Source organism: Sebastes fasciatus, chromosome 20, assembly GCF_043250625.1.
Source record: "Sebastes fasciatus isolate fSebFas1 chromosome 20, fSebFas1.pri, whole genome shotgun sequence".
NCBI lineage: Eukaryota > Metazoa > Chordata > Actinopteri > Perciformes > Sebastidae > Sebastes > Sebastes fasciatus.
In genome coordinates this window covers 1982881-2007595 of record NC_133814.1, presented here as the reverse complement: position 1 = coordinate 2007595, position 24715 = coordinate 1982881, and the positions used below count along the sequence as shown (strand labels likewise).

General features: G+C 42.9%; 1 protein-coding gene across 4 annotated transcripts in view; it reads left to right on the top strand.

The window, feature by feature from the left end:
• LOC141758423 (myosin phosphatase Rho interacting protein) overlaps positions 1 to 20407 on the top strand; it is a 50615-nt gene extending 30208 nt beyond the window's left edge. Inside the window, exons 13-25 of one of the 4 annotated variants that reach the window (XM_074619829.1) lie at positions 1880 to 1989; positions 3585 to 4152; positions 5176 to 5310; positions 7101 to 9689; positions 14008 to 14155; positions 14329 to 14446; positions 15104 to 15263; positions 15380 to 15493; positions 15706 to 15792; positions 15928 to 16090; positions 17126 to 17211; positions 17588 to 17663; positions 19429 to 20407. In XM_074619829.1, the coding sequence (XP_074475930.1) occupies positions 1880 to 1989; positions 3585 to 4152; positions 5176 to 5310; positions 7101 to 9689; positions 14008 to 14155; positions 14329 to 14446; positions 15104 to 15263; positions 15380 to 15493; positions 15706 to 15792; positions 15928 to 16090; positions 17126 to 17211; positions 17588 to 17620 (4311 nt within the window). In that variant the 3' untranslated portion in view covers positions 17621 to 17663; positions 19429 to 20407. The remainder of the gene's footprint in view (positions 1 to 1879; positions 1990 to 3584; positions 4153 to 5175; positions 5311 to 7100; positions 9690 to 14007; positions 14156 to 14328; positions 14447 to 15103; positions 15264 to 15379; positions 15494 to 15705; positions 15793 to 15927; positions 16091 to 17125; positions 17212 to 17587; positions 17664 to 19428) is intronic. The other 3 variants (XM_074619828.1, XM_074619830.1, XM_074619831.1) reach the window with 3 other exon arrangements.
• Positions 20408 to 24715: the final 4308 nt, after the last annotated feature.

Sequence of the window (24715 nt, the reverse complement as noted above, 5' to 3'; positions counted from 1 at the left end):
TTTTGGGAAGCAGAATCGGCCGTTCTGATCTCCGATACCGGTCACGGGTCTATTTTAATAGACTACAATTCAAATTGTGCTTAGAGGGAATTCTTTTCACCGGACATCATGACCAGTGTGTGTGTCTGCTCGTCTCTCTCGCTCTCGTGGGGCAGGAAAATCAGAAGGGTTTGCAAGGATGGGACGCATATTGCATAATTTATCAGATTCAGATAGGCTAAATTATATCATATATAACATGTCTTTTTGGCCTATATCTTTTAGTTTTTTTATAGATTATCAGTGTGTTTTCTTTCTAAATTCGCTTGCGGAAAAAATAGATCTGATAGACGGCGAGAGATAGCGAGCCAGCCAGGGAACTTCGCAGTGCCGTCCATGTGTGTTTGTGAATGTTTTTGTGTCCAGCTGTGTTGATCTCAGAGCGAAGTAAAGAGCAGACGTGAAAGCAGGCAAATGAGTATTGAAAATGTTTCAATTACAAACGATGCGTCATCTGATTGGCTCTTTTGGTCGGCCTTTATAGAGACCACCGATCAAACTATTTAGAACGGCTGATGACGATCGGTGACCGATTGATCGGAGCCCCCTTAATGAATGTTCACCTTTTCAGTCATTTATATCAGCACAGGAAAAATGTTTAGTCTTCCTCCCACATAGCCCTGACCTTTTTAGAATATCGTTTACACGTTGTACTGTGACTCAATAGAGCCTTTTCACAGCAGACATTTTGACATGTCACGGTAGGAAAAGCCCAAGTGTATTTAATAACATTAATGTGTAATATTGTGCATGCTAGCTCACTGAAATAGCTTACTGGGACACATAATGGAACCAAGCCATCGTTGACTTTATCAATTTCGCCTGCTTTTCCTACTCTGAGTCAAAATGTCTAAGAAAGGGGTGGACATATCTCATATCTGCATATGTCATTTTGTATCATTGATTTGATTTTAGAGTTGATTTTATTATTATTACGTCATAGTAGCAGTATAAATTACAAATAATACCAGACAAATAAAACACCCTGACTTTTTTTCCAAGCTTGAGAAACAAAAGTAGCCAACTTATAAACATTAAAAATGAAATAGCCGTTCCATTTTGTCATCATCCGAGCACCAAAACACAAACACTCTAAGCAGACATTTCATCTAAAATAGAAGTTTGTAACTCATCATAGTATGGACAATACAAAAGGAAATGTGATTGATTTTCAACTTCTCCTAACTCGCATACTTCGCACAACCTGTTGTCTTCCTGGATGTTTGTAAATCTACCGACTTCCAGGGCCAGACATATGTCATAATGTAGTAAATGTTCAGGAAGTTCTGTGTATAAACCATATATGGATAAAATAACCAGATAGGAATGAAACACCGGACAGTATATCACCATATTAATCCAAAAATCGAATAAAGCCGTTCCACAATTGCAAAATAAATGGGGTGGCTATGGCTTAGGGGGGAGAACGGGTCATCATTTAATCATAAGGTTGGCGGTTCAATCCCCGTCTCCTCCTGTCCGCATGTCAAAGTGTCCTTGAGCGAGACACTGAGCCCCACATAAAGCCCGCTGCTCCTAAACTGCTTAGGATGGGTTAAATGCAGAGGTCAAATTTCATGCGTGTTTTTTTTAGTTTAATACATCCAAAAATATAACGGTGAACGGATAGCTACCACAGTATAAATCTCTGATGGCAGACAAATGTATATAATCTCATACACTGTCATATGACCACCCAACCCTTAGTCTAAACAAAAACAGAACTTTTCAAATGAATAATTATTGAATGCAGGTTAGTTGTATCACATTACGTACTGTATAGTACCACTGTGTAATCAACAGTCACAGTGTATATTTCATGGTGCTTCTAAATGTTTAGACCCAGGAGGGAGTGCACACTCTGTCGGCCATGACGGCAGGTATACGCAGGAACTGGATCCAGGCAGTCATGAAGAACGTCAGACCCTCCACTGCCCCTGATGTGGCAAGGTGAGTACAACTGTGTCAGCTCTACTGCACACATTTTTCAACCATATTGATAATTCAGCCTCTGATTTAAGTTGGAAAGATGATTAACCCCCCCGGGGAGGCCACGGGATGCTGTAGAGTCATGTTGCGTTATGGCTCCGCATCCGGTATCGCAGCTCCGTTACATCTTCAAGCAGTCTGTACTCAGTATTGTATAGTTTTTCCAACATTTTTAGTTTTTTTTCAAGTACCAGGACAGTCCATCATCATTAATCCTTTAAGGCGTTAGCATGTTCATTCTGCCTCGATCGGGTCTCAAACTCACAACCTCAGACACCAAGAACATGTCACTATCTTGGTGAGCTTACTGCCCGGAGGAAACTACCACTTCACACTATGACATCACACTATGACTGAGGCAGTCGCCAGGGTTGCATGTAAAGGCAGATTTCAAACTAGTGTCAAAAATTCTGTTTTTGAGATAAAATTCTGAGAATTTGCGCCCTTCATGTAGACAACATAGAGATATTAGTCAGTCATTTATTTTAATTAAGATTGATTGCTCCATAAGTGACAAACTGATGTTTGAAATTGCTTGATTTCCATTCACTGCAATGGTTCACATGAGGAGAGAATTCAAAATGCAGTCAAAAATACAGTTTTTGCGATAAAATTCTGAAATGTATTGCCCTACATCTACCATCACCTAAACATTTTTTTATTTATTTTCTTGAATATTGGAGCTTTATTTAGCTAGAATTTGCAGTAGCAGTACTGTTTACACTAAAATGTTTTGATGAACTTTGAGCTCAATTTGTGATAATTCAAAATTCTGTCTGGATCATTTGTGGAGGACAGTCTGAAGATGCAGCAAGTTTGGTGTCGATTGAGCAAAAAATGTAGGAGGAGATAGGTTTAATAAGTTTTACAGTGAGTGATGGATTCATAATTCCTGCCAGGTTGAAGCATCTGAACATTCCTGCACACTTGGGCTACATTTTGGTGGTAGCACGTACAACTGATTTGTTATGAATTTTCAAAGTTTTGACCTTTAGGCGTTTGCTGTAGCGCCACCATCAGGACTATTGGCCCACAAAGCCAGCTGAGGAAGTTTAGCATAGGACTGGAGCTATGTGCAAAGTTTGGTTTATTTTCATGCATGGGAAGGCAGATTTTCTAGGAGGAAGAAGAAGAAGAATATTGACAAAAACAAGAGGGACCAGCAGCTTAGCTGCCCGGCCACTAAAAACCTTTTTTAATATGTGTACGTAAAGATAAAATCAATAACTAATGAAGGTATCATTGAATACTAAAATGTTCAGTCGTCAAACGATTATCATTTATAGGCGTTGTATGCATTCAAAAGTAAATTTCATGCTTTAGAGACACAAGTTGCTCTCGCAAAAATAGACACGGTGACGATAGTGGAGTGGAAAAATGCCAACAGTGGACATTAACCAAAGGACAGAATGGCAGCAGATTGTCTCCGGCGACTGCAACACAGCCGCATCCAGTGGACTTTGGGAGTCTGAGATGTCGAGAGCATCTTTTGGGACATGGACAATGAGCATTTTGAAGCTAAAACTTACTTGCTTGTCTTTTTTACTGTCTTTCAGCTCAACTGAGGACCATGGCTCCTTCTCTGCTTTGGAGGGTCTGGTTCGGCCAGATGTCACCCAGGACTCTCCCTCCTCCGAGACCTCGTCCGTGGATAGAGAATCCACTCAGGGTGTCGTAAAAAGCCGGGCACGTGAACGCAGAAGAGAAGGCCGCTCTAAGACCTTCGACTGGGCAGAGTTCAGACCCATCGCTCAGGCTCTGGCTCAGCAGCGGGCTCAAGAGGCCGAGAGCCTCCAGGCGGACCTGGGAGAGCTGGAGCGCAGTCGGAGGAGAGAGGAGAGGCGGAAGAGATACGAGTCTGCGACCAGCTCATCGGCGGAGCAAACATCCACGAAAGAAGGAGGGAGGACAGACTATGAGAGTGGAGATGGAGTCGGACAGACGGATTCATTAGGTCCCCCGTCTTTGGAGAAGCAGCAGAGGGTGGAGGAGGTGATCGAACAACACTGGCAACAAGTGGAGAAGACACCCATACGGGAGGAGAGGAGGGTGCCTCTGCCCACCACAGGGAAATCCAGAGAGACGGTTGAGCTGGACCAGCTGCTGGACAATTACAAGCAAGGGGTATGTTTAGTCTGTTCAGTGAATATCAACTTAACTGAATTCACACAAGTTGCAAACCAGGGTAGCAAAATATGAAAAACAAAAATGAAATTGATTCTCATTATTCTCCCATATAACATTTGGCTACATTTCCTTTATCACGGTGGCACATTAGGTTGGTTCCAGTTTTTAAATTGGGTCATGTAGCTTCATACTGTCCGTCAGCTGTCTATCTTTAGCGAAATACAAAAACATTATCATGCAGAGAGCATATTAACCAGGAAACAGCCAAGAGTTTCACTTTTATTGTTTCACCAACTCACAGAATGAACACCAATTAAAGCAGCAGCGGGTAGAAATGGAGCAAATGTGATTAAAACAAGTTATTTTTATAAAACGGTCACTATATCCTGACAGTAGTGCATGAGACAGGTAATCTGAAAAAAATCATGTTCCTCTGTGTCCTCCGGAGGACAACCAATCAGAGCCGATCTGGAGTCTGCCGTCCAGCTGCCGTCTATGAGAGCCGGCTGTCAATCACTCGCGAACTCCGACCAAACGGTCAATCTAGGCAGCGCTGATCAAATATGAATCAATATTCTGTTACTGTAATGACTATTTCTCTCCTCAGATGTTCTCAGAATCATCTTGTAGTGTAATGTTTAGCTTTAAAATGAGAAAGGTTGTGACCCGGTAGCCATGTTGAGATCAGTTGAGGAAATACCAAGCACCGTCCACCAGCCGGAGCACAGCCAATAGGAACGCTCTCTCTCTCTCTGAAATGACCTGTGATTGGTCAAAGTCTCCCGTCACGGGCTAGATGTTTTGAAGCCTGAAAACAGAGCCATGAGGAGGAGCAGAAGTCTAGTTTTCTCTCAGAACACTTGAATTACAATATGCTGAAAGTTTATTATGGGATTTTTGCACAATGATGCCAAAAATATTCTGCCTACTGCAGGTTTATGGTGAGTTGTTTTTTATATGAAAACTATGAATTGTTCAGGCCATTGCTAACCCCCCCCCACCCCCCTGCTGCTCCTGCAGATAGAGGTCCTGAAGGCCCAGCTGGAGAGCTGTCACCAGCAGCTCCTCGACTCAAACAAGCACAAGCAGGAGCTGGAGCTCCAGCTGAGGACAGCTCTGGAAGAGCAGGACATCCGGACAGGGTACATCTCTCCGGTGAGTCATCAGTCTCTGTGTGCAACTGCATTGCACTGTATGATGGGAGATCCTGTTGTACATGTCATGTGTATTTTCTCAGTTGAGCAGTGTTTTTCTCTTCCATTTTGTGTAACATTCTTTGCATGTTGTATTTTATTGTAAGAAAACCATCAAACAAACTGACATCAAAGCAACAACATGGCTCCAGACATGTGCCTCTGCATGAGTTCATTGCATGTTGGAAAAAACATTGAGATCTTATTACTACATTGGCTTCTACTAGTTCATCTATCTCTGTGTTATAGGTCTCTACTGTATCTGAACTCATGCTAGCGTTTACTTCAGTATTGCGTTGATTTTGGAACACAGAACTCAAGTTTTGTGGTGGATGATGTGACTTTCTGAGGATTATTTCACTCTAAACGAGAAAGAGATATTTTTTAACTCAACTGTTAGGAATAATGTTTCCATTGCACTGTTTTTTGGTTTTATTTATAGACCAACTTTTGCACCCCAGCCAAGCCTAAAAAAACTTTTTTTCCACCCTGTTTTTCAATTCAAAATCAAAATGTGCTTAAAACTGGTGGATAGAAACACACATATTGTCATGTGACAACCATGCCCGCTTCTGTGCATTCAGTTCAAATTACGGAAATTAAAATGGAAAAGTGCAAATGGGGTATGGAGGGAAAGCCATGATGAAGAGAAAAAAAAACTAGTATTGTGTATTTCCATTTAAAATTTCATCTTTTTTTTATTATCCATTGAAATTTTAATGTTTTTCTATTTTAGGTTCTTATTTTATATATTTTTAAACTACTGATGGATCATCTCAATTTCAGATATTCTTGTTAATATTTAATTATAGCCTTATTCTTTGTACTTGGCTAAAAATAGTTGATCACTTAATTTTTTTAAATGTGGATTTAGAGTGATGCTAACCTCCATGGTCACTGGTACAGTAGCTTTACTTGCTAGAATATTTGGCTCGACGTGTATGAATAATAACCTCTCGGCTTGTTTTTTAATTATTTGCATGGACGTCAGATTCTCATCTTCTATTAACTGCTATACAGACCCGCCATTTGTTGATCTGTTAACACATATTATTGTACATACCGAAGCTATGTGATGGCATAAATGTGTGATGTTTGAGGAATTGCTGTGCTTATGTGTCGACGTATGGATGGTTTCGAGGCTGAAGGATTACTTTTATAGATGATTCAGTTGATTGATTTTTTTAGATTATAATGTATGCTATTGTTGTCTTGCTTTTTGTTTGAGAAATAGAACACTTAAGTAACTTGCAGTGAAAGTTGAAGAAAGTTTGAAAATATATTGGAACATTAGATTTTAGTCAGATAATACTATTCATCTCCTCTCAGAAAAGAATTGCTTTGGTGCGAGACATGAGCTTGGACCTGAGAACCTCAGAAATGTGTTTGTAGGAGCTGGTATGCCTTCCATCCTTGAGTAAACCTTCTAAGCTGAAACTAATATTGCATTACTTAACACATTAAGTAACTTTTAACCTTTTAATGTGCATGCTCTGTTGAGAAGAACTAACCCTGGCCATTTAATCTCTTTCCTTTGCTTTGAATTTACACCATTAAAATCTAACGCAGTTTTGATTTTGTTTTGAATCACTGTTAATTTACATCATTTGGGATTATGTGGGAAATCTTTTTTTTTTGTAATGTCACTTTTTGAATGAGGGAAATAATTGGTAGTTAACGCTGATTTTTTTTTAGCAAGCTTTGTGTCTCCCCTGCTGTGTGTTAACCAACTGTCTGGTCCCCTTTTCCAAGCCGGAGCACCCTTTGGGTCTGGAGGCTGATGTGACGCCCCAGACGAAGAGGCCCGAACTGGTTAGTTCTCAAGCACAGAGTTTAACAAAGAAGTACCAGGAGACGAAAGAGCTCCTGAAGCTGCAAGAGCTGAAAAAGCGCAATATGCAGGCACAGCTTGGCCTCTCGCTTTCTCACCTCCCCATCAAGGAACCTTGCTTTTCTGAACCCCCAAAACTAGCCACTCTGGAAGACCCTCCCCCTGAACTTGTCCAAAAAACAGTTAGCTTCTTGTTCCAGGACAGTACAGAGGCAATTCAAGAACTAGAGGACTTGATAGCTGGTAAACCTCTGTCCTTAAAGGAGCTGGCAAAAGTGTTGAGATTCCATAGTTGCAATCAAGAGACAGCAGAGAAATATGAACTTCAGAAGCTCTTGGAGACCTGGAAGTACCAGCAGGAGATAGAAAATGAAACATTAAAAATGAGTTTGGCCAGGGCAGGAGAAAGCATCCGTGAATACGAAGCCCGCCTTCTAACCATGGAGGATTTAGTGGGTAAGGTTCAGAAGCAAAGTTTTGAAAGCCTAAAAAGCCCCTATGGCCCCCTCTCAGAACTTGAAAACCATTCGAAGACAAATGAGATGACGAATGGGATGCTCTCTCAGAGGGTTGAACTTTTGACTAGTGAAAACGGGGCATTGAAACAACGGTGTCAGGAGATAGTGAACCAACTGACCGAGGCTGACAGGGAAATAGACAGACTGAAAGTCGAGCTGATCGGCCAGCAGGGCGGCAAACAGCATCATCTGGTCACGGAAGAGCTGAAAAGACTGAAGGCCGAACTGGCTGAAAACCAGGCAAACGCTATAGACAGGGAGTTTTACGAGAGGGAGTTGAATGAGAAATCCTTGAGGCTCCATGAAGCTCTGATTACCTTGGAGGAGCTCGGCAGCACCCTAAAAGACACTGAGAAGAAGCTGCAGTTGAAAGACGCCAGGCTGAAAGGTCTAGGCTTTCACACAGATTGTGAGGACGAGGAGTTACACCCAGAGGAAGAGCAACTCAAAGAGCTCCTCGAAGCCTCACAAGCAAAGTTGTTTGAGATGGAGGCAAACCTTCAGTCTACAGAGCAGCGCTGTTTGGAGCTTGAAGCCAGGAACAGTGAACTAATCACACTAAAACAGGAATCTGAGAAAGTCAGTAGAGAGAAGCTAAGAGAGGCAGAAAACAAAATAAGAACGCTACGAGAGAAGACCGGTAGAGTTGAAAAGACACTCGGCGAGTGTGTTGAGGCAGGAGAGAAGCAGGTCGATGATAAAGGACTTATAAAGCAAGTAGTAGGAGAGATTGAGAAGAAGTCTGAGGCGATTAATATGGTTTTAGAGATGTTAGCAAAGGTAGATGTTAATGTAGAGAAAATGCTCAGTGATTTAAAAAGCACTTTATTCGGTTTTTCGAAAGAAGAGCCACTGTGTGTGAGTCAGAAAGACATGAGGTTGGTCATAGAGGGAGAGTTCTGGAGCCAGCTGTTGGGTTCATTTGAAATCAAACCAGAGGAAAACACTGACAGCTGTGAAAGAGGCGTGGCACAACAGATGATGGCACAGAGGCGCTTGATGCTCTTAATTAGGAGGATTTGTCCACAAGCAGAAGTTGAGAGCGAGGTAGTGGCGGAGCTAGATTTTGCAGCCATGTACAGATGGCTTGATAATGAAACACATGCCCTGGTTCTTAAAGAGTTAACAGAGACCTTGGAGGCAAAGTCAAGTGTTTTGAAGCAGATTGCATCCGGTGTGAAATTAGCCAAAGACGACCAGCTCGTGTCTTTGTCTCTAACAAGCTTTGATTTTGGTCGAGAACCGAAACAGTCATCTGAACATCTGTTTGACGCCCTTAAAGAAGCCCACATGTCTTATGTGATCGCTAGGCTGAAAGTCCAACATGAGAAAGAATTAAAGCAGACAAATGTTCAGATTGGTTGCTCGGATTGTCCAAATTGTCCTAAATTGAGAGAAGTCATCAGAGATCTCGAGTCCAAACTGGCAGATCTTCAGAGTCAACTATCTGAGGCTTCTTTTAAAACCACCGCAGGGCCACCGACTTTGATCCAGATCGAAGGAGAGCCCATAGACTCATCGGACAACTACATTGAGCTTCATGACATGATAGCCAGGCATAAGAAGGAACTACGAGAGGTCAAAGACAGCTACGAGCAGGAAGCAGAAAAGTTGAGGCAGGAAATCGCTATGGCCGGCGAGACACTCCGCGTCCGTTCGGAAGAAAATGTGAAAGAGATCGACTCGCTGACAGACTGCATGGAGAACCTGCGGAAGAAGCACGAGACGGAGAGGACAAACCTCACGGAGAGGTTTGACTGGGAAATGGAAGAGCTGAGAAGCATGATGAGTCCGGCAAACCCAGAAAAGAACTGGACAGATGAGGACAGACCGCCGCACCACGCCTCGGACCAAACATCCACCCTGAAGGAGCGCATTCAAGAGCTGGTCACCCAGGTGTCGGTCATGACCCAAGAGATGAGACGGCGCGAAGAGAAGGGAGACATTACGACTCTACGGAAGAAATACGAGAAAGACCTGGAAAACCTGAAGGTGGAAGCGCTCCTTGTCCTTGCTGTCCTCCATCTGTGATTCCTTGTGTTCCTTTGTGGCATTCCCAGATCCTCCCTTCCTTCCCCATCCCCCGCTCCCCTTCCTAACCCTGCTCACCCTACTCTCGCATCTTTGTTCTGTAAACCACTTTTCTTCTGTGTTGCATGAAAACTAACCCTTCTCTAGGTTTATGTGATCATTGACGCCGCAGTAGTCGTGTACTGAGGAACCCATTTTGTTGAAGTCTCATCACTTGTAGAACTTTGAGTAACTGGAACATTTGATTAGAGAAAAAAAAAGAATCAACAGAAGCCATCAGATTGTTTTACACTACCCCATCATATCATCCTCTGAAATGAGTTCCTCTGGTTGTAGTTCAATGTGCTTATTAATCTAACCGTTTGACCTTGCTATTTACATTTTGAAGGGCAAATATTTCTGAACTTTTGAATATTTAGAATTATCATTTCAAGTTATTTTGCCTACGAGCTTCATTTGTACGGTTTGGATCTCTTTTCCTTTGGCCGTCTCTACTAACAGTTTAATCTTACTCCATACTTTCTCTGAATAACAGTTGATGACATAACATTTAAATGATTTGACTATGTAGTTTTAATTCAAGGTCTACTTACTAGCTTTTTCTATAGCTCTCAACTGCATCTCATGGTCTTCAGCAGCAAATTGAGTTGTTGGCTCAGTTGTGATTACGTGACCCAAGTATGCAACTTATACGGGACATCTCCGTGATAACTGAGCCAACAACTGCTGGTGGAGACATTGAAATGTGGTTGAAAGCTCTGGAAAAAGCTAGTAAGCAGACCATGACTCTATTTTGTAAAACCACTAGTCACATGAAGGACATGAATAAACCTTCAAGTGTAGGCTTTCGTACTTCTTGTCGTGATAAATGGTCAGTTCACCCAACTGACTGAAATACATATTTTCTCTCTTACCCCTAATGGTATCTGGCCAAGCAGCTAGTTTGGGTTTTATCTGTGGGGGGTTTCCCCAACACAATGGAGGTGAAAGGAAATCTGTTGTCAAAGCAGCCCAAAAATACGTTTAATAAAAGCTCAACAGAAATATCTTTCTCTATAAACCGTGTCAGTGTTACACATGATCAGGGTCTGAAATTAGCACCCGCCAAATGCAGGGTAGAAGGGGAAAAAGCAATGGATGAGAATTGGTTCCTGTTGAGAACCGGTTCCTAGTTGTCTGATTCTTTGGTTCCTCATGCCTCTGTGACTATCGATTCCTCTGTATTGATACTTTCCAACAGTTACACGTGCATAATTACGCAATGGCATACGCCATGTTTCAGTTTGTTTGGGACCGGAACCACGGTGGAGAGAAAAAAAACGCACAAAACCATGGCGCTAGTAAACCTGAGGGGACACACCCTATTTTTTCCCTGGTAATGCGACACTGTGAACTACAAATCCGTGTTGAAATCAGCAGGAGGACAGTTAGTAGCGTTACCTGATGATTGGCTAAATAACAGAGATCAAGCTTCAAGGTTCACGTTAACAGAGGTTCCATTGTGTTACATTATGATGCATTCAAGCTCTCTTCAGTAAAAATTAGTATTGGGCGAAGGTAAATTATAACCCCAATGTAAATAAAGTAAAATATATCGAACATTGAATGACTTCAGCTCTAAAATGTTATTCCTTCATTTAGTGTAGAGATTTCAGAAGTGACAGATAACATTTCTGAGTGGCAGACAAAAAACATACTTGCCTGCTACAGTGACAGGAAGTGAAAAAAGTTAATTTCAGACCCTGCACATGATAATCCACAGACATGGCTATGGACACTTTACAGCACTCTTATCTTTGGTAAAACATTATTCCTTATTAATACTATTCATAGTAACATTGTCTCTGGAATAGCTTGTTGCTGTTGAGGTTTTGTAAATGTAGTATCTTAATGCTTTGATTGTGTCTCAAAACCCCAGCAAATCCAACTAAAACTGCATCTGCTTGGCTAGACACTGCAAGGGATATATAAGTAATGTGTTTTAGGATTTGTGTGAACCAACCCTTTAAGATGTGGTCAGATTCGACTTAAGTATAAAATAGTTTATTATTAGCTTATTTTGTGCATTTAAAGGATAAGGCCGGTGTTATTCTATATTTTTATTACTGTCAACAAATCCCATGAAAAAGACCAAAAGAAATAATGTGTTAGGCCGTGGTTACATTTCAATGTGACTTTTGCCATCCGATCATGCCACATGCAGGTGGCCTGGCTCGCATTGAGTTCTGATCTCAGTGAGGGATAATTTATCAAACGTAGGTAGGTCTTGCATCATCTCCCCCCCCACACGGACGGGAGCACAGCTGAGACCCGCTCTCTGAGTCCTTACTAGTTACTGCTGATGAAAACCCAACATTTCCTGATTTTGCTTCTTCAAAATAAAAGCTTTTAAATAATGAAATAACGGGGGAAAATGTCACTGTCACCGCTCCTTTGTCCACGGAATATAACTGACCAGGCAGGTTGCATTGAAGCGTCCAGTGTGAACACATGAATGCGCACACAGCTGAGTTCCGACCTCGGCACATCTGATCACAAAAATCGCATTGAAAAGACGAGTGTAACCACGGCCTTAGTCCTCCAGTGTGTTAGTCTCACTACTTTCTCACTTCCTCACCCTGTGGCTCTCTGCCCCAATCCCATTGGTTCATACCAAAGACATGAATCTGTAAAAGCGTGTGATAAAGTACTTTTGACGTAGTGTTTTTACTTTGACGCGGCGGTGCGGTCCTAACGAAGCCCCTCGCTTTCATATGAACTGAATATTGGAGGAACACCTCAGCGTTTCTGTGCGTTGTAGACAGTTGCTGTTGACGTGTTCTTTGTTCCATATCTGGAGAAGTTTAGTAGTTTCTTCTTCGGTCCAAACTACTCCTCGTCCACTAGCGGCCACGGTTCTGTGTTGTTTTTCCGAGCGTCACAGTGCGCAAACGCGTGTGATCTGTCTACGGCAACTCAGTGTTGTTAATCTCATAGATGCTGATGGGATTGTAGTGGAATAGTGAAAATATCTGAATCCTGGTTGGAAGGTATCTACGAATCCAATCCAAGAAATAACAAAGTTAAAAAGTTTAGACGCGGTGATTATTGACTCGGAGCAGTGGAGGCTAATTTTCAGTTGTCAATTTGGTGGTAACTAAGTGGTAACTTTGTGACACCTTAAAAGGTTTGACTTAGTGAGTTTTACTTGTGCTGGAGTGTTAATAATGTGATCAGATAGTCATCTTGTGTCTACTGTAACTAAATACCCTGCAGTGTCTGAGTAGCGAGTCCATGCCCCCGCCATGACCCAGGATATATTTACACACAAGATACATAGCCTGACATGCTTCTAAATAAAGCTTGTGCGTGGTCTGATGTCAGAGCAGGAAGTTTACATTTGCTCTGTGGGGGAGACGGTTCAGCCTCTCCCAGCAGGTTCCTGGCTCTGAGCTCTCTCTGGGGGTTTTATCATCCCTGTGAAAACACACCGGACCTCCATTTCTCCGGTTTGGCCGGAGCTAGAGTGAGGCAGAAACAGGGTCGCGGGCCAGGGCACGGCCATCAACTGAGCCCTCAGATTAGTGGCAGTGAATAGAGGCCGGAAGCAGGATGAGGCTTTTAGTCGGGCTAGTGGGAAAGGCCATTGAAATCCCTTCTTGTGGAAACGTTCACTCTAGTTATAATAGCAGTGTAATGGCTTTTTTTCTAAAAGTGTGTTAATGAGGATTACTCTCCTCTCTCCTTTTTCTCCATTCCACCCGACGGGGCTAGTTTGGCAAGCTGGCCGCAAAAATACCCGATGCTAACTGCAATGTCTCAGATGCCCAGCTATTCATGATTGTATTAGATTCAGCTTAACCCTGCATTCCATCAGAGATTTGGCCCATAGGCAGATTAGGATTAGCTGCAGACTACAGCCACTATTCAACAACACAAGCTCAGTTTGGAATAAAGATTTTATAAGCATGATCGGTGGATGTTTTCCTGTGGGGAGGAAATGGCAGCGTCTATTTTGTTCCACCCTCTTCTCTCATTGTCTATTCATTCCTTCAGTGTATTGTGTATCCTGTCATTCCTCTTAACCCTTTTTTGTACTCACACAGGCTCAACATGCTCGTGGCTAACAGGCTGTAGCTTGCAAGTTATTTGCTGGAAATGAATGACGATGATGTGCACTGGTTTATATATTGTAGGGTCCAGGTTTTTTTTACCCTGTTACATGGTCAAGAGAACCTTTTAGGTCCATGCCCAGATGGCCCGTGAACTCACTGTTGCACCATGTTCTCCTGTCTCATAGGCCACCTGTGAGAGGGGCTTCGCTGCCATGGAAGACTCCCATCAGAGGGTGATAGACGAGCTGCAGAGGAAACACCAGAGAGAGCTGGAGAACCTGCATGAGGAGAAGGAGCGACTGCTGGCAGAGGAGACGGCAGCCACCATCTCTGGTAAATAACATCCTGAATCAAATAACCTTTGACCTCACAGAAGAAAGCACAGAGCTGCTGTTGTGGTCATTTATTTTTTATATTTGCCTACCCTACCTTAGTAATAATATAGTTATAGAACAAATTATGAATGTTGTACGTACTTATTAAAGCTTTTTTGTCTGTTATTTTAGCAATTGAAGCGATGAAAAACGCCCACCGGACAGAGCTGGAGAAGGAGCTGGACAAGGCTCGCAAGGCCAACAGCAACACAGAAAACGCAGACATAGAGGAGATTCGCAGACAGCATGAGTAAGTTGTCCATAGTATATATGCATATATGATCTTTAGAACCAGGCTGATGTTGATCAAAGACCTCTGATCATATATATCCATCCATCCAGCCGGAGCCGATCCCAGCTGACATTGCAAATGTTCTTTATGTGCTTTTTAATACCGTTTGGACTGTGCTTGATTAAAGAAGGTTTCATATGATGTGAGTACTGATAAAGTGTCAGATATTGCAGCTGCTAATGACTTGCTGGGACGTGTCGAGGTACTCTGTGTTCAAGCTCACCTGCTGTAACATTGAACTTTGGTGACACGTGGGTTAGGCTTCTGTTTGTTCATACCTCCATACCTTCCGGACATTTCACTGGGGTATGTGGTATATGACGGAGGGGGAGGGGGGGTGACAGTAAATCAAACAGAAGTTCATTAAGCTGTTTTTATGGTCTGTGTACTGGCTCAGTGACTGATCCCAAAGCTGCTGAACATGGAATTACACACCTCCAGTGTTTTTATGACCCTCATCCCACCATGACAAACTCTGTTCTGTCAGGACAGTAAAGACCGACTGGGTAACTGAACCAGAGCCTGAACATCTAGCTGCATTTACACTCTTTAACTCCTCAACCCAAACCGGTGCCATTAGATATCCTCTCAGTGTGGTGTTGTGTTATGTTTTAGGGAGGAGCTGTGTTCGTTCACGCGGGAGATCGAGGTGTTGTCGGAGCAGTATTCCCAGAAGTGCCTGGAAAACGCCCACCTGGCACAGGCGCTGGAGGCCGAGAGGCAGGCCCTCAGGCAATGTCAGAGAGAGAACCAGGAGCTCAACGCACACAACCAGGTGCAGACACACACACTGTAGTACACACAACACACCTGTGTACAAGGATGTCCTCAGGGGACACTCTTTTAAGGGTGCATGAAAGCATTTCTGCTCAACTGCTGTGGCTTTTTTAGGAGCTGAACAACCGTCTGGCAGCAGAGATCACCAAGATGCGCTCCATGACGTCTGAGGACGGAGCGGGAGACTCAAACCACACAATACTGGGAAAAGAGCTCTATGAGTTAGAAGTAAGGTTCAAGCCAAAAAAAATCACTTCAAACAAAGCAATAAAATGTGCATAAAATCCTGTATATATATATATATATATATACGTATATGTTGTAATATCAAGTCTGTACTAGCGAGCTTTTAAATAGCAGCTGATGCTCCTGAGGCAGCTTCTCGCAAAGTCGTGTAGCCTTCTTCACTAATCATCTTTTTATCTCCTCTTTTTTTCCAGGTGATGCTGAGGGTGAAGGAGTCCGAGGTCCAGTACCTGAAGCAGGAAATCAACTCCCTGAAAGACGAACTCCAATCTGCCCAAAGAGTACAGTGGTTTTGTTTTTTATTTCTGTTAAGATAGCAACATGGAAAGCCCTTTTAACAGGGGGCATCTATGAATTCCTAGCTGAGAGACAACGTGAATTCCTTTCATCTGAAATGCCAAACAATGTGTTTTCAGGACAAGAAGTATTCCACGGATAAGTACAAGGACATCTACACAGAGCTGAGCATCGTCAAGGCCAAAGCGGAGCGGGATCTGGGCCGGCTCAGAGACCAGCTGCAGCTGGCTCACGAGGCACTCGGGGAGCCGTCGCTGGAGGAAGTGGAGCGAGGAGGATACGGTACGAACAAATAGAAACACAGCGGGCCTCGTGCAAGAACAGCTTTGAACTTTTTGAAAGGCAGACTTTCTGTAAACACCTGGTTTGACCGGTGTGTACAGAAAGAATTCAGAATGCGTCTAAGTTTGTGTCTTAAGGCTGTGGTTACACAGAACTCCACAACCTGCCTGATCGGACAGTGATCGGTTATATTTCGTAGTCAAAGGAGCGGCTGTAAAACGGTGGATTAACACATTTCATTTCTTATATATTCTTTACAATAAAAGTCCCCTGTTATTTTTGCTGCATACTCTTCCTCCCTGCAATATTAGGAGACTTGTTTTATTGAAGAATAGCCGCTAACAAAGCTCCGCTAATTTGGTGATAAACACAGTTTCCTTTAACCTCTTAAGCTCTATAGGGTGCTGGAAGGTGTGGTTCTCCTAGACCAGTGGTCAGCAACCTTTACTATCAAAAGAAAAAAAAACAGTTTATAGTCTAAGTATATAGTATATAAGTTTAATGCAGTGAGGGCCAAAGAGCAAATGTACTACAGAGTATTAGGGCCACATTGAGAGAAAAAACATCTGAGATTTCGAGAATAAAGTCATAACTTAACAAGAAAAAAGTCGTAATATTACGAGAATAAATTCATAACTTTACAAGATTCGATTATTATGATGCAAGACCTACGTTTGATAAATGATCTGGATTGTGTCCACATGCTGTACAACCTCACTGATAGCAGAACTCGATGCCACCTCGGCATGTGGTCTGGCTGATCAGATCCCAATGCGAGCAAGATCTGATCTCGGAGCGTACAGATTTGACAGTTAATGCGTCCTGGCATGATGGGGTGACAACACGGCCTGAGAGATAACTGGTGAATTTGACCAGCTCTCTAAATTCACTCATATGTGCCAGTTAAGAATGAACGTAGTGCTTCCTGCATGAGGCCCGTTGTGGATCAACTAACTCAGCATTCAGTTCACCTGAGGACTCGACCCCTTTCTGTCATTTCCCTTTATTTAAACTCTGACACGTCTTCCCTCCTAGATATCATGAAGTCCAAAAGCAACCCTGACATCCTCAAGATGGCAGCTGCTGCAGCCAAACGCTCCGAGCGCACCTTGAGGTCAAAGGTGGGTTTTCCTGTTAAGTAGCCAAATGACGAGTGAAACCAATCCTTCATCCCACTGTGGGCCGTGGATCTGTATCATCCATTGTGTCATATTCCTTAAGCAAGCAATAGATTCAGAGCTGCTGTTTTGACTTTAGAGGTCTCCAATCAGAGGCTTTTGAAGCAGTTTCAGATGACTTACTGCCATCTACTGGTCGCCTGCAGCGTTGCATGCAGCATTGCATCCCCACTGTTGTGTCAGAATTGGTGGTGTTCCTGCTGGGGCTGCGTTTGTTTCATCTGTTCTGTGACTCCATCAAAAATGCGGTGATACAAATGAAATACTACAGTAGTCTAACACACACTTGCCGGTGTGTTTTCCCCCCTTCTGTCCTCAGTCTGTGAGTCGAGACATGCCCTGGGACAGTTAGGGACTGCTGAGGACGTGTAGGCTCCCTCCCCTTCTCCTTTTAGGTAAACCAAAGCAGACGCACAAATGGATGGTTTCAAGCACATCCTCTTGTCCTCCACCTCTGAAGCACTCAGTAGATCCCAAATCATCACTTGACATTAATACGCACAAATATTCCACCTCACAGACACGTGATGGTGAAGAACAAACACTGTGTCTGAGAGATCACTGGGTTTTTAACACAGTAATTACTAATCCGTGTGTCCTTTGACATTAGTGCTCATGTATTTTGTGAATGAGTTGATTACTATGGAGCTCCAAAACCAACAACAATCAGCAAAACAAACACTGGTAGGTAAAACACAGAGCACCAGCTACAGCTAACCTTTGTCTTATAACTAGAGTGCAGGTGATGCTAGTCATTCAGATACTCTGTACCGCTGTAGCATCACTCTTGGAACAGTAGCTAAAATGTTTTAGCCAGCAAGCTAACACTAACAAAGCTATCTGCTAGTTTTAGTTTAGTTTGACATTATGAGAAATGTCAGTGATGACACAAGGAAGCCAAAGACATGCACTTAAAAAGACAATCATGTTTTAGTCATTATACATTATACTATTTAGTGTTAGCTAACTAGCCTTGTTAGTATTAGCTTGGCGGCTAAAATGATTTATTACACAGCTTTGTTGAATACTCGATTCTGATTGGTCAACCACAGCGCTCTGTGGTCTGTTATTTCTTTATAACAGACCGTTGCTATGTATAACAGGCCGTTGCTATGGGCGCACTTCTGATGTCGGACTCTGGAGAACCGTTTTTGTGTCAAATTATTGATATCAGTAAGTAATAAGCAGGATAATGTACAGCTAGCGGGTCATTGTTGTGAAATAAACCCCTTCAGGGTCGGTGCGGCATCGCCCTGTCGGGGTTTATTTCACAACAATGACCGGCTCGCTGTACATTATCCCGCTTATTACACAGCTTTGTTGAATACTCAATTCTGATTGTTCAATCAAGGCATTCTATGGTCTGTTATTTCTTTATAACAGATCGTTGCTATGTATAACAGACCATTGCTATGTATAGCAGACTGTTGCTATGGGCGCGGTTCTGATGTCGGACTCTGGAGGACCGTTTTTGTGTCAAATTATTGATTTTTTAAGTAAGTAGCTGTGTAATAAGCGGGATAATGTACAGCTAGCGGGTCATTGTTGTGAAATAAATCCCGACAGGGTGATGCAACACCCTGACACGGAGCAGAGGGGTCTTGCATCACCCTGAAGGGGTACATTATCCCTTACTCAATACACAGCTTTGTTGAATGCTTGATTCTGATTGGTCAATCGCGGCGTTCTACGGTCTGTTATTTCTTTATAACTGACCGTTGCTATGTATAACAGACCGTTGCTATGGGCAACAAACCATTGCTATGGGCGCAGTTCTGATGTCGGACTCTGTCGGACCGTTTTTGTTTCAAAGTAGCCGTGTAATAACCGGGATAATGTACAGCTAGCAGCTCATTGTTGTGAAATAAACGCATCGGGGTCCACCGTGTGGCATCATCCTGTCAGGGTTTAGTTCACAGCAATGACCGGCTTGCTGTACATCATCCCGTACTTGGCCACTGTTGCAAGAGTTTTCGGGGCTCCATATCACAGAAGGGTTTGCAAGCAACTGTAATGGTGGTGTTTGTGTGAGGTGTAATCACTGGGTGACGGAAGGTTTACACTGACAAGGGAAACACTGCCTGCTCAGGAACATGTGACCAGAACAAGTTGTATCTCAGTCATTATTAACGTGTGTTTCTTCTCTCTTCGTCCCTCCAGAGTCTAAAGGAAGGGCTGACGGCTGAGCAGAGACTCCACCTGTTTGACAATAAAGACACTAAGGAGTTCTGACAGCGACGCATCGTGTCTGCCTACCTTGCTGCATGTTTAGAAAGCCCACTATATTTTAGCTCTGTGATTACTTATTTAGTTACACTACACACTGGTCACAAAACACAGATCATATATTATTAAAAAAAAAAAACATGGTATGAAGTTTGAATTTCATGTCTAGATTTTGCATTCCATGCACTTCAGTTAACTGTGACATTTTTTTGTATTTTTTTTTTGCTGCCATGTCTTACTGTAAATACTGTTTTTAATTGAGCATCTGTCATGTATACGTACACTAAAACTATGACTGTGTAAGCTACTGTTTTAACTCCCTAGACTGTTGCTAGCCAAAGGCATAAATGTGATGTTCGAAGGCTAAACACAACTACGTATTGATGAGTAATACTTGCATAAAACCAATAGGAATGAGTGTGGCGTTCAGGTCTGCACGTTAACGCTCCACCGCTCCATCATCATTCCAGCACAGATGGAAGTGTTGCTCAGTAAACAAGCTACGGATCAACGTCTGCATTAGGAAACAAAACACCCACCATGTTGCTTCATCGCCCGACTTCTAAATTAACATTGTGGATGTTCTCTGGATCAGTCTGAGATATACCCTTTGGAAAGGTGACAGCTGAATGCATATGGATGGGATTCACTGACTATAATTTAAATATATATATATGAAAATTTATATAGAGTTTTTTTTTTTTCTCACTACAATCATTGGTCCAGCTGTAGAGGAGTTGTTGGAGTTGGTTATGTTTGTAGTCTTGTTCAGTGGCAGTCCCTTTGTATTTATTTAAATGGTTGGGATTTTTCTTTCACATTCCCATCCCTCTGTACTCTATTATTGTAAATATAAGGCAAATATACACCAACTGACTACAGGTTTATTAGCAATAAATATTTTTGCACCCTTTTTGTTGTGTGATTGTTTTGACATTTTTTTTTGTTTTAACCCTCTGAGACCAACAGTAGACCCGTTTTAGTCTTCTTTAGGGAGTCCCAGGGGGTGTTTAGGGGGAGATAGCAGGTCAACAGTAGATGTCACATAGAAGTGGTGTACATCATCTGAAAGCTGGAACCTGGAGATTAGTCTGAGATGCAGCTCAGCACTGTGTCAACTTCTAGTCAGAAATAAACATGAATTAATTAAAACTAATAGTGAAAGTGTATAAGGGTTTATAACATTATGATAGAAGTATATAATGGCCATCCCCATGCTCTATTATGTCTCATAAGTTGTTGCAGCAATTTTTGGGTTGATACCATTTGTTACACAGATTTCGTGCTAAATTTAACCATTTTTTTACAACTGAAGAATTAATAAAAAATATCAATAGTTCCTCCAAAATAAAAAAGCCATGCTGTGATTTGGGATCAAAACCTTTTTAAATTTTTAGATTTGTGCAAGAATTTAATTTTTAGTTTGTGGCTGTGATTATCCTAGAGGTCACCACAGGTCATTTTATACAGTGAGGTCAATGAAATGTCTCCTATGGGGACTAACATCATCACACATGAATACAGTTGGGCTCATTGGATTCACAAGAGTCTCAGCTTTACAGTGATACCCAATTTATGGTATTCAAGACTGTTTAGGGACCCCAGTATGCAGAAATATTCAAATACACCATTTTTGAATAGGTGGAAATAACACATTTATACTGAATGAAAAAAACATCATGTGATTATCATAAAGTGGGCATTTCTGTAAATTTGAGACTCGTGGGTACCCATAGAACCCATTTTCGTTCACATGTCTTGAGGTCAGAGGTCAAGGGACCCCTTTGAAAATGACCATGCTAATTTCTCCTCGTCAAAATGTAGCCTAACTTTGGAGCGTTATTTAGCCTCCTTCCCGACAAGCTACCAGGACATGGCATGGTACCAGTGGATTCTTTAGGTTTTCTAGTTTCGTATGATGATCTTCTCTCTAGCTCTAAAACTGAACCTGCTCGAGCCTCTGAAAGACGGTAAAATCGGTCTGGATCGCCCATGATCCTGCGTAGAAATGACAGACGTATAAACAACGTTTTCTTCTCTCAGTTCAGATTTTGATCGTGTTTCAACTGAAAGTTTAAAGGACAAAAAAAGGTTGAAGATTCGTACAAACAAAATAAAAAATGTATTTGGTCAGGTTGAAGATTCGTACAAACAAAATAAAAAGCGTAAGAAGTAAAATCATGACAATTCAGTTTTTCATTAAACTGCTACACAGAACAGATAACAGAAATGATGAGTAGAACAGCACTCAGCTTTAATGATTTATTAACGCACTGGTGTTTCTGGCACACTTTCCTGTCTCTGCCTGCACACAGTGTTGCAATCAACCACACGTGTATTTACAAGGGAGTGTTTCAAATAACAGTTGAAAGATGAATCATCATCCTGTACAGAACTGTTAGTGTCTCTTACCATTTATGTGAAATGACAGTTACTAGCGTTGGTTGTGCTCTAAACCTTTGATAGAGAGTCACATTTAAATGAAAGAGGTCACATACTGCGCACGTACATGATATCTCGCAGTAGCTGTCAGGTTTCATCCATAGAGCTGTCAGGACTGCCCGTCTACGTCGGCTGACAGGTTCATTCTCAACCTCTTTGGAAATTGTAGTTTGATAAAACAATCTTGATGCAAGGCCTTGCTTTTTCCAGAGCTTTTAACCATACATGGTCTTCTGACGGTTACTGAGCTTATGTCTCAACAGATCCATCTACATGACAACTGAGCAAAGTTCAGCTGATGAGGACCAGGTCGTATAGCATTGGGAAAAGCTTGTAAGTTCACCTTGAGTTGAGATTGTTTTGTCAAACTTCCCAAGGAGAATTTCATGCTTCATTTATGAAAATCAAATGTCCGACCCGGTCGTCTTTGCAGCGTGGACACGCCCTGCTCTCTCTGCCAGGCGTGCAGAGATTCTCCTCCTTCCTCCGCAGTAGTCGTGGTCTCGCAGGGCGATCGGCTCAGCGCGCTGCAACAACACACACTCGTGTTAGAATGAGAACTTCAACTGCACAATGTGAATTTCATTCTGAAATGTTCTGCAATAATTCAACTTTCTTCTAGAAAGTGGCATTACTGTCAGGGCGCGGCCTACAGGAGAGCCAGGGGGAGCTTACTGGCTCCTCTTGATAACACTTGAGCTCCCCTGAAAACAGGATTGTGAAATTTTCTCCTAAATATTGACAATATGCTATTTTTTGCCATGCATTTATATTTGCCTGCGTCTTCATCATCATGGATCATGCGTAAAATCAGACTATCATTGATCTTTGATTGGGCTGCACGGTGGTGCCTCACAGTAAGAGGGTCACAGGTTCAAACCCGAACCTTGGGGTCCTTCTGTGTGAATATTGCATGTTCTCCCCGTGTTAGCGTGGGTTTACTCCGGGTTCTCAGGTTACCTCCCACAGTCCAAAGACATGCAGGATAGGTTCATTGTTGACTCTCAATGTCCCGTAGGTGTGAATGTGAGTGTGAATGGTTGTCTGTCTCTATGTGTCAGCCCTGTGATAGTCTGGAGACCTGTCCAGGGTGTACCCCCCCTCCCCACCCCCGCCCCCCCCCCCCCCCCCCCCCCCGCCTTCACCCAATGTCAGCTGGGATCGGCTCCAGCACCCCAGTGACCCTGAATAGGATAAGCGCTTACAGATAATGAATGGATGGATGGATGGATTGCACCACCACTACCAGAATATCAAATAAAGTCAGTTTAAAAAAAAAAAAATGAAAGTACTTGGCTTCAGAGGGTCATGTGAAACATTCGACAACAGCAAATGTTTGCAAATTATTCAAATATATAGATTTTTTTAATTTATAAACTAGACACCAAATATTAGGGTCAATAAACTGAAGTGGAACAGATCCTACATAATGCCTCTCTGCTCCTGGTTTGACTTATCAAGTCACCCAGAGTTAAACAGTAACCCAATAACTATTATAACTAACTATTAACTACTAATTATTATTAAAAAAAGGAAAAATCCAGGGTTGGCCGACCTGGTGACACTATACATGCACTACATGCAACCGGCTGGGTCAAAGGGGAACAGAACTACAGGCTGGGTCAAAAGGGAACCAGAACTACAGGCTGGGTCAAAGGGAAAAAGAACAACAGGCTGGGTCGAAGGGGAACAGAACTACAGGATGGGTCAAAGGGAACCAGAACTACAGGCTGGGTCAAAGGGAACCAGAACAACAGGCTGGGTTAAAGGGAACCAGAACTACAGGCTGGGTCAAAGGGGAACAGAACAACAGGCTGGGTCAAAGGGAACCAGAACTACAGGCTGGGTCAAAGGAGAACAGAGCAACAGGCTGGGTCAAAGGGAACCAGAACTACAGGCTGGGTCAAAGGAGAACAGAGCAACAGGCTGGGTCAAAGGGAACCAGAACTACAGGCTGGGTCAAAGGGAACCAGAACTACAGGCTGGGTCAAAGGAGAACAGAGCAACAGGCTGGGTCAAAGGGAACCAGAACTACAGGCTGGGTCAAAGGGGAACAGAACTACAGGCTGGGTCAAAGGGAACCAGAACTACAGGCTGGGTCAAAGGAGAACAGAGCAACAGGCTGGGTCAAAGGGAACCAGAACTACAGGCTGGGTCAAAGGAGAACAGAGCAACAGGCTGGGTCAAAGGGAACCAGAACTACAGGCTGGGTCAAAGGGGAACAGAACAACAGGCTGGGTCAAAGGGAACCAGAACTACAGGCTGGGTCAAAGGGGAACAGAACAACAGGCTGGGTCAAAGGGAACCAGAACTACAGGCTGGGTCAAAGGGAACCAGAATAACAGGATGGGTCAAAGGGGAACAGAACAAGAGGCTGGGTCAAAGGGAACCAGAACTACAGGCTGGGTCAAAGGGAACCAGAACAACAGGCTAGGTCAAAGGGAACCAGAACTACAGGCTGTGTCAAAGGGGAACAGAACTACAGGCTGGGTCAAAGGGGAACAGAACAACAGGATGGGTCAAAGGGAACCAGAACTACAGGCTGGGTCAAAGGGGAACAGAACAATAGGCTGGGTCAAAGGGAACCAGAACTACAGGCTGGGTCAAAGGGGAACCAGAACTACAGGCTGGGTCAAAGGGGAACAGAACAACAGGCTGGGTCAAAGGGAACCAGAACTACAGGCTGGGTCAAAGGGAACCAGAACTACAGGCTGGGTCAAAGGGGAACAGAACTACAGGCTGCCCTCCTACTAACATTTAGAGGAATTAAGTTAAGTAA